The 14,365-nt window shown below is 39.8% G+C and overlaps 1 protein-coding gene across 5 annotated transcripts in view; it reads left to right on the top strand.

The window, feature by feature from the left end:
• The window catches only part of cntnap4 (contactin associated protein family member 4), a 338,818-nt gene that overhangs the window by 269,641 nt on the left and 54,812 nt on the right, over positions 1 to 14,365 (top strand). For all 5 annotated transcript variants that reach the window (XM_008103192.3, XM_008103191.3, XM_008103193.2 and 2 more), the window contains one exon: positions 10,824 to 10,994. In XM_008103192.3, the coding sequence (XP_008101399.1) occupies positions 10,824 to 10,994 (171 nt within the window). The remainder of the gene's footprint in view (positions 1 to 10,823; positions 10,995 to 14,365) is intronic.

Below are 14,365 nucleotides of genomic sequence, written 5' to 3'. Positions count from 1 at the left end.
TGATCCCAAAAATCCTTTTTTCATAGCTTTTCCATAGTGTGAATGCAAAATTTAAATTGAATATAAATATTTAAAAATAGCCATAGATTTCATAGCATTTTTGCAGGAAAGTTCATAAATCACATTTCCCTGCCATGGCTTTTATTTGCATGTTATAAATCTTTTCCATTTTCAGTTTCTTTTGAGAGACTGACCACATTTTTGTCCCTTGACATGAAATCTATAGATTGATACTGTCATGATCATAAGACACTTAAAATAAGAATAATAATTTATTTTTCTGCATCCTTTCTCTCTTGTGTTATACCAGGCCACACATTGTGTCCAGAAAACATAAAATTGAGAAATCATAATACAATTTGCCAGTGGAATTGAATGGCAAACCACAACTGTGATGATTCAGGCTAGCAGATTGATTAAGAGATACATCTGAGCATTTCCCACCACACCCACAACTCATGCACCCCACCTGGATCCTAAAAGTGAGACAGCAGTTGTTTGAAATGAATCAGGAACAGTCAGAAAATTTTTTCCTCTTTCCACATGCAGAAGTGTTAAACAAGAGAAAGTACTGAAATGTATCAAGAAGAGTGAAAGGACATCCGAAGTCTTTTCCTCACAGAGATAGTGAATGTGACTTTACTAGTATAATCCCTGGCTTTTCAAGAGAAAGGGATGGGGAAAAAACAATATTTATATGGACCATAGACAGTGCACTATGATACAAACTATTATTAATAGTACAATTGATAGCTGTAGTTATTTCAATCATAGAGGGGATCATAGTATGCCTATTTGCAAACTAAAAGATTGAGACCTGCCAAGGGGGAATGAAGAGAGGGGAACCCTGAATTTTATATAATGAAATAGGTATTTCAGTTCAGTCTTTACAAGAAAATCCCTGGAAGGAGTCAAAAGGACTCCGAAGGCTCATCTGAAGTCCTCTCCACCACTGGAGCCCCATATGCATGCATACCACTTGAAGGAGGAGGAACCCTGTGACTCCTTGTACTCTCTGATGTTCGTTCTGTCCTTCTGAATGTTTGCAAATAAGTCCTCAGAGAACATTTCAACAGTAACAAAGAGGACAACTGATCCCATTTTCCTATTGCATTATAATAAATAATATTTTTGAAGATGATCAGTGGAAGAATGGAATCACTAATACACTTCCTATCACTTAAGCAACTATAGTACAGGGCTGTCTGTCCAGAAAACAGTCAAATAACATATGGTTAATGCAGGTGCTGGTAAGTGTTATTAACTCTGTGCTTTTAAAATGAGAATACTTAAGGTGGTGCTGGAATAGCTCACAAGGTATCTTCCAGTATTGAAAAATGATTTTTTTGTTCAATCTACAATACCTTTATTGTTAATACGGTATCATTTTTTAAAATGCCAATGATTTCACTTTAGTTTTCGGAATTTTAAAATACCAAAGGAAGTATTGAAGATAAGTACAATTTTAGGTAGGTACCAAATTATTTACAAATTTAATTACACACACACACACACACACACACACACACACACCTGTTTTTATCTACATGTAGCATTTCCTTTAAAATTAAATTAATAATTAAATATAAATATTAAATAAATAATGAAATTATAAGCATGTGCTCTTTTGGCATTTCCACAAACCTGGATGTGGGGCACTCATCAATGCGGTTTCCCACTTCTGGGTTAGAGAAATGAATAATATCCCCTGTGCATTGTTGAAATATTGAATAGGCACTGTGTGAACTTTCTGTTATAAAAGACACCTGTGCTTGAAATTAAAGTTTAGCTTCCCTGATCCTTTCCCCTGCAATTCAACAATATTGTGTTACATGCCAGATTTCATATTTACCTCATTTTAAGTCTTTGGCTAGAAAATCTACCAATATTAACTTGCCAATTGATCTGCAACATATGGAGTGAAAATTGTCTTTCACTCTAGAAACTGCTACACGGTAATATTGATTCACTACCATCACTGTTTTTTATACCTTCTTGAGTTTTACACATACAAAATTTATGATTAATCACACAGCAGTGTTTTCAGTAGCTTTTTTGCAATTAAGAAACAAATTTATGTTGTGATTCTAACACCGGAGTGTCATAATGACATTTTACAAATAGGAGGTTGCATTGAAATACTTTTGTGATGGATTGGACAGCATTCAAAAGCAATCATCTTCTTGCTTATGTTTTCTTTTGTATTCATTTTTGTTTGAATTTTATTTCTCAATTGTCAAAAAGGAGTTAATTAATGTTCTTTTTACTGAGCGTTTGAAATAATGAATGCAAATGTTTTGTTGCATTTAAATGGCAAATTACTTCTTACTTGGGTAGAAGTGGATGCAATGCTACTTACAGTAAATGAGACTTCCTTATTATTATTATTTTGTTTATGGGAAAATCAGTCTAACCTTTGCCAACATTTCATCTCCAGTATCGATTTATTCTCTAGCATGAAAGTGAACCATATTCACATTCATCCATGGTTCCAAAACGTCTTCCTCTTCATCCGATCATGCCCTTATATGAATTTGGTAGCACAGAAGTAGACACCAGTTTCTATTAACAGCATAATGCCATTAAACATATACGCACACAAACATACACAAACATGAAAAAACAATATAATGTATTAAAAAACCAGCAAATATGTCAAATAAAGCAATCAAATAAAAGCAACATGAGCATTGTGGAATGAAATCACATGCTGAGTGAAGTTAAAAGATTTTAAAATATGAGAAAGGCCAACAAGAAGGATGTAGAACATATTTCTATGAAGAATATATTTCATTTACATACAGAAAATTTCCTGCATCTCATACTTGCCAGCCTAATGACAGCTCTTAATAATACATCTGAGAATAGAGATTCAGGTTAGTCATAATGTTCAAATTGTCCAACCATACTCAATCCAGTATCAAGAAGGGCTAAACTGTGTTTATTTAGATGTTGTTCAATTCAAACTACAGTAAGATTTAGTATCCATCTACCATCCCCATCTATTCATTCATTGAAATATGTATAGCCTGCCCTACATCATGCAGCTCTAAATAGCATTAGAACATTTTTTAAACATTCTAAAAATAGTATGATTGTTTCAATAAGCTAAAACATATTAAACAATAAGGACTTAAAACAGATATTTAACAAATGTTTAAAATGACAAACAACAGTCTGTAAACTGCATTAGTGGGGCCCAAAGGTTTTGGTGAACAGACAAAATTTAATTTGGTGCCTAAATGATAAGAGTGTTGGCTTTTTTCAGGGCTTCCAGGGCATTCCACAGTTGGGGTGTCACAGTGAGAAGGCTCTCTCCCATTATTTGACACAGCCTACTGACCAAAAACATATTGGTTAACCATTCAATTCTTTTAAGACAAGCATTGCATGCTGTCTATTAGATATACCATTCAGAGGCTGAGTCTACAAGCCTCAGCTTCCAATGCTTCTTCAGGACCACATGTAGATCATATTACAATACCCTAGTCAGGAAATTACCAGTGATGGACTACTGTGGAGTTCTAGACAGCGAGGATTTCTGCAAGCTACACTTCAACATTTCCCTCTAGCATATTTCACAGGTAATCATTATCCATCTTTGTCTCATTTTCATTTAGATCTAGATTCCAAGGATAGAAACAGACAACCCTCCCCATGACATACAGAATTCTGTGCTATAACAGAATGTACGTACTATGATTCACCCAATGTGCACATTCATTATTTTGGCCTTGGTATTTGTTTAGGCCAAATAGGTATTTTACATGTTCATGGTACTCTTTGTTCAATGAGACCAGGAAGACAAAAGAAATCAGTGGCCATGGGCAGTGAAGTTGAAACATTATTCCCTGTCTACTGTCTGAGCTATCTGTCAGGTATGCAACTATATATTGATGTACTATGGAAAGGTTTATTTAGAAACATTGACATTGTTATTTAGGGATATGGGGAAGAGCAAATAAATGTACTTTAGAGCCATTACTCAAAAAGGCTATGCTTCTGAGAAAACCATGTGTAGCCCAGAGAGGAGTTTCTTTTTATAAGAAGAATGTTCATCTTTGTAAGCCACAATATATTCTTAGCCTCTGTTTAAGTTACTCACCTTGCAAGTAAAGTATCTCTGTTCATATGAGTTCTTTGTAGATGTCAAGTGTACACTATAAGACAGCTCTGCACTGCAGATGTGGTGAGATTAGAAACTCTGCTTTCTTTTTCAGTTTTCAGTAATGCTTGGAACAAAAGCATTTAGTTTGCATCACATTTCAAAAGGAATCGTTGATGGCTTTCATTGTTCTGGCTTTCATCAGTCTGAAAAATTAAGACGGCTCCACAGGGCATTATTTTGTTAATGATATATAGTAAACTATCACATTCTGATGATGATATGTAATGAACAATCATGTCCACTTTCCCACACTATTATATTCCATTTTCTAGCATGAGTTGTACAGAATCTATATGAACGGAACCAGTAGGAATAGAAAAAAACCCCAAGAACCTGGCCTTCAAATGAAGTCTAAATTTTAGAATTTTCTGAAAGAAAAAAAATAATGAAAGCTTTTCTTATGTAGAAGAGTTCTACAATAATTGGATTACTATGTAACAGCCTATATAGGAATACATCCTTTCAATCCCAATGCTTTGGGAGATTTATAGATTTAAACAAAAATAGATGAGAGAAGATTCAAACTCCTCCTATTCCCTCATACTGCTTCCAATATGAATTTTCGAATCAAGAAAGAATAATCAATAGTTACAGATTAGATCTTGAGCACGTAGTTTCACACACACACACACACACACACACACACTGTTGGTATAGAAGAACTGGTACAGACATAGTATGAACAGCTTTATAAAAAAATCAGATATAACATTTATTTATTTATTTATTTACAGCATTTCTACCCTGCCTTTCTCACCTGAGGGGACTCAAGGCGGCTTACAAAATCTGGCAAAATTCAATGCCAATAACAAATTTCAATAAAATAAAACATTTAAAACAGTTGAGCATTACTTTATAAAAACAGTATGCAAGCTTAAAACATAAACCTTAATTCAGGCCGTGTCGAGTCATAAAGCTTATTCATTAAATGCTTGCACACACAACCATGTTTTTAAGTTCTTCCTGAAGCCCAAAAGAGACAGGGCCTGCCGAATATTGCTAGGGAGGGTGTTCCACAGCTGAGGAGCCACCACTGAGAAGGCCCTGTACCTCGTTCCCACCAGCCATGCTTACGAGGCAGGTGGGACCGTGAGCAGGGCCTCCCTGGACGATCTTAAGTTCTTGATGGCTCATAGGAGGAGATACGTTTGGACAGGTAAGTTGGACCAGAAACATTTAGGGTTTTATAGGTCAAAAACAGCACTTTGAATTGGGCTCGGTAGCATATAGGCAGCCAGTGGAGCTGGCGTAACAAAGGAGTAGTAAGCTCCCTGTATGCCGCCCCAGTTATCAATCTGGCTGCCACCCATTGTACTAATTGTAGCTTCTGGGACATCTTCAAAGGCAACTCCACATTGCAGTAATCCAAACAGGATGTAACCAGCGCATGGACCACTGTGGTCAAGTCAGACTTCCCAACATGCAAGCGCAGCTGGTGCACAAGTCTCAATTGTGCGAATGCAGGACAGGAGCCATTGCAGAAAAGTACCTCTGAGCCCCATTCCCACGAGGCATCCCAGAATGATACCATGGTCTACAGTATCAAAAGCCACTGAGAAGTCCAGCAGAACCAGCAGGGACACACTCCCCCTGTCCAGTTCCCTGTGTAGATCATCTATTAAGGTGACCAAAGCTGTCTTGGTACCATGTCCCGGCCTAAAGCCAGACTGCACCGGATCTAAAAAATCAGTGTCAACCAAGAATGCCTGGCATTGTGTGGCCACCACACATTCCATGACCTTGCCCAAGAAGGGGAGATTGGAAATAGGCTGATAGTTGTCCAATTAAGTGGGGTTCAGTGATGGCTTCTTCAACAGCAGTTTGATCACAGCCATTTTCAGGCTTGCTGGAAATTTGCGAAGGGAGGCATTCACCACCACCTTCACCCACTCTGCCAAACCCCCTCTGGCTTCGTTCACCAGCCAAGAAGGGCAGGGGTCTAGGATGCATGTGGTAGCCCTCACCTCTCCAAGCATCTTATCCACATACTCGAGCTGAACCAATTGAAAAGAATCCATTAAAACTGGACAAGCAGATGCTTGTGTTATATCCTCAGAAGCTGCCATTAATATGGTGTCAAAACCAGAGTGGATCAGAGCGACTTTGTCCACAAAGAACCGAGCAAATGCTTCATAGCAGGCTGCCGAGTTGTCAGGGAGATGGGATTTAACAAACCTCTGACAACTCAAAACATCTCCGCCGGATTTTTTTTGCGGACACAATATTAGCTGCAAAGAAAGTATTCTTTGCTGCATCTATTGCTGTAGCATATGCCCTTAAATAGGAAGATAGGCGTGTTCGGTCTGATTCGTTATGTTCTGAACACCACACACACTCTAGTTCCCTGTTCTTTCGCTTCATCGCTTCCAACTCCTTGTTGAACCAACGAGATGGTTTAGCTCAGTTATTCGAGAGGGGACATTCTAGAGCGACCGTGTCTATTGCCCTAGTCATCTCCCCATTTCAAAGAGAGACCAAAGCATAAACAGGATCACCTACCAAGGTGGTGGGAAATTCCTCAAGAGCCAACAGGAATCCATCAGGATGCATAAGCCTCCTGGGACAGACCATTTTAATAGGTCCTCCACCCCTGTGGAGGTTAGGGGGCACAGTGAGCCTAAATCTGATCAGGTGATGGTCGGTCCATGGCAACGGAGTGGTGGCCAGCACCTCCACACCACCACCTTCCTCCCATCCCTTGCAGAAGACCAAGTCAAGTGTGTGCCCTGCTCTGTGGGTGGGACCAGATACTAGTTGGGACAGCCCCATGGTTGCCATGGTGGCCATGAAGTCCTGAGCCACTCCAGTAAGGATGGTCTCAGCATGGACATTGAAGTCCCCCAGCACAAGAAGCCATTGGGACTCCAACCCCTGCTAGCTCAGGCAGGGAGACTGTAGTGCAGCAGCGTGGTCAGTACACTAACAGAATCCCTAATCTGTCCCAGTCACCTACCCTCAGGTGGTGTCAGGACCCAGGCTGCAGAGCACCAATAACCATACACAGAGGCCAGAATCTATCTAATATCTTTATTGAGGAAATATATAAAGTTAATAAAAGCAAGTGTAGAAAATAGTTCAGAAGTAGACCTTTCAGGAAAGGTCAAAATTAGTCCAAGAAAACAATGTCCAATATGAAATATTAAGGTCCAAAGTTGTAATCCAATAACCGAAACACTCACTTTGCCAAGCAAAGTGAGGGGAATTGACAAGGTCCTTTAGTCCATGAAGCTTAATGCAAGGCTAGGAAGCAAACTAGATTCTTGGCAAACAAGGCTTGATTCAAGGCAACAAGAAGCGAGGAGCAAGAACTGGGTCCGTGGGAAATCCGTGGCGAGGTCCGGGGAACAAGGCAGGGCTGGAACGAGAACAAGGTCCTGGAAACTGGAGTAGCGTAGTCCACACACAATCTACTCCCGAAGCTGACGAATTGACTCCGCAAGGAACCCTTTGTGGGCAAGCATCTATATAGGATCTTGTTTTCCCGCCAAAGCAGACTTTCTCTGGGGAACAAGAACCGAAACCTAAACTGTCCAGATGCAGGACTCCTTAAACTTTCCCAAGGGAAGTAGACTTAATCTTCTAATTGTCTGGCAGCTATCCGGGCGCTTCGGCGAGTCGCCTCCCGCGCGTGTCTATCTTGATTATAATAAAGGCGGCGCGAAAATGTGGGAGATTTCTCCTCAAGGCTTGTTTGTCTGACTTCTTGTGGGCAAACATCCTGCAGCTGCAAGGGCTCCAAATCTGGCAGAAACGGTGGGAAACCCAAGTTTTCCTCTTCATCTGCCACAACAGTACTAGGAATGGGACTACATGGGTCATAAGTCATCATAGGTGGACACATTCAAACAAGGTTGACTGCAGGATGGGGTTCCGGTCAGGGGGATGGAATCTTTATAGACCACTATGACACCGCCTCTCTGCCCTCCAGATCTTGGTTGATGCTGCATGTCATAACCTGGTGGACAAAGCTGGGTGAGGTTGGCCTCCCAGCCTCGTCCAGCCAGGGCTCCATTATACGCGTCAGTTTGCCCACTCATCCAGGATGAGGTCCTGGATAATCACCGATTTTCCATTTACAGACCTGGCATTCAACAGCACCACCTTTAGTCCAGAGGGGCCGCCAAACTGGATATCCAAGTTTTCCATGTCAGGAGGCTGTTTTAAATATACAAGAACTCTCTTGCTTTCCCTAGGCCAAATTAATTTAGGCCTCTCTTTCCCATATCTTCCCCCCTTGAATTATTTCTATGGGGGCTCCTCGGCTAATGGAAGACTAGCCTCCCTCTAGATGATTCATCATGGAGTTGGTGCTAGCATTTAGGTATGGGCAAAAATTATGTTTCTGCTGTGCCATACTCCTCCGTTAAAAATCACTCTTTCCTTCCCCCAATCCCCCACCTTGGGAATTACCAAGATATTATATACAAGAAGGCTCTGGTAACTCCCTCCCTTCTTACTTTATAGTTCTTAAAGTGCAAAATGCTACAGGTGGAGGAAGATCTAATTCATCAATTTCTGTAATAAAATCATTGTGGTAAGGGGAGTTCAGCTGTGGGTTAAAAGGCAATAATAACTTCACAATTAAAATGCCAAAAGGTATTAATCCTATCACAGCAGTATATAATTCATTAGGTGATAAAGTGCCCAAGTGCATCAACATAGTCTGCCCGAAATATGACTACTAATCTTTGCTCGAAATAAGTTGTGGTAATAAGTACAGATCTAATAACAGTCTGACCCTCCTCCACCTCCTAAGCAGCCCTCCCTAACCCCAGCTAAAACCCAAATTAATAAACTAAACCCAATTAATAGCAAGATGTTGAAAAATAAATGATAGCAGCTTGGTACTAAGTGCTTGGTACTAAGTATTTATTCCAGGTTTTAGGGCAATTAATGTCGCCAGGAAGGTCCAATATCTTAGGAAGAGCAAGTTAAAGTCCAATAAAGTGCAGTAATGTAAATTCAGTCCGATAAAGTGCTTAATAGGTTGACTCACCACAGTACACCAAAAGATGATAACAAGCTCCCAGCCCCACAGAGGCATTGGATGGCACCAACTTCAATTCGATGGGTCCGACTGCAATGCTGTAATGGCTGTAATGTTGGCCAGTGCCACCCTCCAGTAATGGTACCCACAGCCGTTCTCCTCTTGGAAGCTGCTGGATCAGCTGGATAGAATGAGGGTGTGGCTGCAGGTCTCCTTGTGGGTAAGTCCAGGGCTGAGCAAGACAGCAAAGCTGTCTGGCAAATACTCAGGCCCAAGGATCTCTCCTGAAGCAGGGCCATTACATTAAAAAAATGTAATGTAACCATTCTCATACCATTCCCACCTGACAGGAATGATAGAATTGGGAAGGGAATGGTGATGGCTGCTGCATGATGTCTTAATGTAAGTGTTAATATCTTTGAATTCCTGTGGACTCTTGTGTTCAAAGGCATTGGTGGCATTGAGGGAAATTTGACATGGATTTAAATCTGAAATTCAAAGGACTTATTCACAATGTTGAATCTAGTTTGTGAGATAGAGTGCAACATCCATGATAATGCCTTTACTGGCTTCGCATGAAACCACAAGGAACGTTTATGTTATATATTACATATTATGTATATATATGAGACATGGGCAAACTTTTTAACCAACATAAACTTAATAGTATTTTAGTGGAAGACCCCAGGGGCCATCCAACCCCTCTTCTGCCATGCAGGAAAAGCACAATCAAAGCACCCCCAACTGATGAGAGGTATCTGGAAACATTATCCTCCATGCACCTCAATCAGCTGCTGAACTGAACTGATCTCCTCTCTGTTTGGTTTCTTACTTTAGTGGTGGGCTAGGGAGGGTGCAATTAAGTATCTAAGGTCAAAACTTTGTGACCAATATATAAACATTTATTTTTTCATTTCATTACTTTACTATTTATAGCCTACCTTTCAGTACTGGAAGTAATGCCCACAATGTGGTTAAACTAACAATCACATTCAAACAACAGAGGTGAGCCATAAAATTAGCAATGCAAACAGAACAATAAAGAGTACAATCATGAAGGGAGGAAAGAACACAGCAAAAAAAGTGGTCCAAGGACATTTCTATCAATTATCTCTGTGGAATCCAATGTTCTTTTGTTTTCTCCAGAGGTCCATTCAAGAAGGGATAGAGTGGACTTCACAGAACATGAAGTCCAATAATACTGGTAAAGCAATCAAGAAAGCTCTTTCCTGCATAGCCATTAAGATTGTAGAATTAACACAGTTTCACACTACTTTAGCTGCCATGGCTCAATGTTGTGGTATCATGAAAGTTGAAGTTTTACAATACATTTAGCTATTTCTGCCAAAAATGCAGATGCCTCACTGACCTGCAGATACCAGGATTCCATAGCATTGAACCATATTAAAATGGTATCAAACTGCCTTAATTCTACAGTTTAGAAACACTGATGGATGACCTAAGTAGATGGGCAAGACCATGTAGGAGAACACAATCCTTTCAGTATCCTGCAGTACTCCAGGAGGTCTGGACTTGCAAGTGAAAAGGGACATCAGGTATTATCTGTATGCATGTTTAATATACTGCAATCATCCATTTTTAAATAAGACAGATGTGTAACTGAGTTTTGTGTTTTTCTTTTTTACCTTTTTCTCCTTGTGCAATTAGGAGAGTTTTGGAATGCTGCTTCCTTCAACACTGAAGCCTCATATCTTCATTTCCCCACATTTCATGGAGAACTTAGTGCAGATGTGTCTTTTTTCTTTAAGACCACAGCTTCCTCAGGCGTGTTTTTAGAAAATCTGGGAATTAAAGACTTCATAAGGATAGAACTGCATTGTAAGTCTAATTTGAATAAGTTTCTTCAGTCTGTTTGATTTAAATGTTTACAAAGATGTGTTTGGCATAATTTTAGAATGGCCTGATTCCTAAACCTGTACAAAAAGATGGGATGGCTAACTAATAGGATCTGATATTAAAACACAATTTGAGTTATCACCAGCTGTACATGTGAGTTTTAAATTGCCTGTTCAGATACTTACTTTTGCAAGCACTTCTGAAAGGTCTATGGTTCTCCAGATGGCTCCCACAGGGGCAGAGTGGAAAATCAGTGCCCCTTTAATACTAATTAGTCTCTTTAAATACTCATTTATAAGCTAAGATCATTTGATTCTGCTATGTGGATGATTAACATCTGGTGCTAGGCATGGGGATGTCTCACAGAAAGTGACACAAATTTTCAAATAATACATTGTATTTTATTGCCAAGCTAGGATATGACATGTCTGAGAAACTCTATTTAGAGGTGGGAATCATCTGGCCCTCCAGATGTTGACAGACTATAATGGACAACATTCCTCACAATTATTTTAATGTTTAGATCTCTCCAACTGAAAGCCTGATATTTCTTTTTTAAAAAATTGACATGTTTTAGAACAGATGGTTTTTAGGGAAAGGGCTTTTAAGAGGGTAGTGTATTATTTTGAATTATTTTGTAACTTAACTCATTTTTATCATTAAATTATTATTAAATTGTTTTAATCTTGTTCATAGTATAATTATATTTTAATGTTTACTTCTAACTTTCCAAAAACTGTACCAGAATTCCTTTAATTTGTTAGTCCCCTTACTTATGAAAAACGTAGAGTATTGATAACGTTAAAAGCAACAAACTCAGAAAATACTGAGGTTCATTCATCTAGTTTCCTAGATCATCTGATCCTTTGAAATCAGATGAATGCAAGAAATTGAGTTCCTTTTGAGGATGAGTTATTAATCAATTACATGAATTACCGAAGTATCGCTATATTTGTAAGACTTTTAACTATCCCACCAAGTCCAAGATTTTGTGTGAGACGAGGAATGTTGCACCTCAGAAAGGTTTCACCTTGCTCACAGCACTCAAGAAGACACCAAGTGTAAAAGTCAAAATAGTTTATTAAAAAAAACACATATAAAAGGGTAAAACACTATGAAGTAAATAAAGAATAAGATCTAAGAGTCAATAATGCAGGCAACAGTCATAGGCAACAAGCCAGGCCAAACTGTGTACAGAAGATAATCCACAGGCAGCATACATCCCAGAATAGTGTGTTAAACTGAAGCATGAAGATAAGATAAATCCAAAGATTTTAAACTGTCACATGAAGACACGATAAATCCAATACATAAGGCTTAAAACCAATAGCATAACAGGAACAGAAATCCCAGAAAAATAAATGGAACAGGGAGCCAACACATGAGCATGAAATATGGGTCTCCAACCCAAACTTGAATGGAGAACTAAGCTAACAACCCTCCTTGGTTAGCGATGTTGGCAGATCTAAAATCCTCTCAAAGAACTCTGTTTTAAGGTCTGCAAAACATAAACACATTCTTCTGCACCCCTCACTTGTCCCTATCTCTCCCACGAAGTCTCTCACTTCTTCTGCACCTAATTCCCTCCTCCCTCAGAGCCAGCTGGGAATGTTTATCTAACTCCACTGTTCCCTTGGATGAGCTCATGGTATCTCAGCTGCAGTCACTAGGTGAAAGTTCACCTCCCTGACTGCTGGATTCCAAAACACCAGTACTTTCACACAGTTGCTCTAATAACATCTCCTGTCCAGCTCTATCTGAATCCAGCATTCCCCTGCTTCTGAAACTGCATCTCCCAGTCTCCCAGGCCCTGCCAAACCCCTCATTGTCATCAGGCTGAACCACAACAAGAAATGGCTCTACACAAATGAATTATCCCAGGGTCAATATGGAGTGGTGAATGCTAGATTGGACCAGAATAGTTTTGATTGTCAGCCCTTGGCTGCTGTAGAGGTTGGAGAGATTTCCCAGAATTCTGTGCTGTTCCCAAAATGCACTACCAGAGAATTCAAAAGGCCCTGCCCTAAATTACATTTTCCAGACTGCATCAGCATCAGAAAGCACCAATTAATACTTTGAACTACTTTCAAAGTAAAGACCACACAATTAAATAGGAAATAATACTTTCACAGTAGGTAAGTATATACTGTATTTTCTTTATTATTTTTTATAGAAACTTTGAAAATTCACCAAAAATTCATGAATATGTGAAACATTCTGAAATTTGGGAGGGCTAACAGTGTTAAATGTGTTCTACCACTGTAGTAAGTTTCACTCCAAAAGCCTTAAAAATGAGAGGGACAGGAGCCCCTGAATTTTCCCCAGTTATGATAATTTATTGTCTGTGCGCAAATGAAGTTTGGGAAGTGAGGAACATATGTTTGCCGTAAGCTACATTTCTCAGACTAATCAGCATCAGAAAGCACCAATCAGGATAGTGGAGAGAGAGGTCTGTCCCTCCCTAACAGCAGCATTTCAGTGATGTAGAGGAATGGGTGTTCCTCACTACTTTGCTTTCACTGCATTTTCTCCTTAATAGTTGCCTAGGCTCAAAATTGTGCTCTTGCTAGCTTTTTAATATAATACTGGACTAATGGAGGAAAGGACAGCCTAGCAGGAAGGGATCATGGCAAAGGGGTTTAAAATTACACAGGTAAAATGAAGGGAAACAATTCCTTGCAAGAGGGGATTGTGGCGAAGGGATTTAAAATTACACAGGTACAATGAAGGGAAGGAGCCCCGGTGGTAGAGTGTGTAAAAGCACTGAGCTGCAGACCGAAAAGTCCCAGATTCAAGCCCCGGGAGCGGCGTGAGCAGCCGCTGTTAGCTCCAGCTTCTGCCAACCTAGCAGTTCGAAAACATGCCAATGTGAGTAGATCAATAGGTACCGCTCCGGCAGGAAGTTAACGGCGCTCCATGCAGTCATGCCGGCCACAATACCTTGGAGGTGTCTACGGACAACGCCGGCTCTTCGGCTTAGAAATGGAGATGAGCATCAACCCCCCTGAGTCAGACATGACTGGACTTAACGTCAGGGGAAATCTTTACCTTTACCTACAATGAAGGGAAGCAATGCCTTGAAAGAGGGAATCATGACAAAGTGGTTTAAAATTACACTGGTATAATGAAGGGAAGCAAAGCCTTGCAAGAGGGGATCATGGAAAGCATGGTAAAGACTTATGGCAAATGGGTTCAAAATTCCCCCTCTTTCCCCACAAATGGTATGAGGTCCATAGTAATCTTGGTTTTTGGATATTGAAGCTTTCCCTGATTTTTTTAAAAAAGTAATATGGAGAGGGCAGAGAAAAGGATTCCCCAAATGATGATTCTGAATGTGAGAAACAAATGTGATG

Source organism: Anolis carolinensis, chromosome 2 (genome assembly GCF_035594765.1).
Source record: "Anolis carolinensis isolate JA03-04 chromosome 2, rAnoCar3.1.pri, whole genome shotgun sequence".
NCBI classification, from domain to species: Eukaryota; Metazoa; Chordata; class Lepidosauria; order Squamata; family Dactyloidae; genus Anolis; species Anolis carolinensis.
The sequence above is the reverse complement of the archived record's forward strand: the minus strand, read 5'-3'. Positions and strand labels throughout refer to the sequence as shown.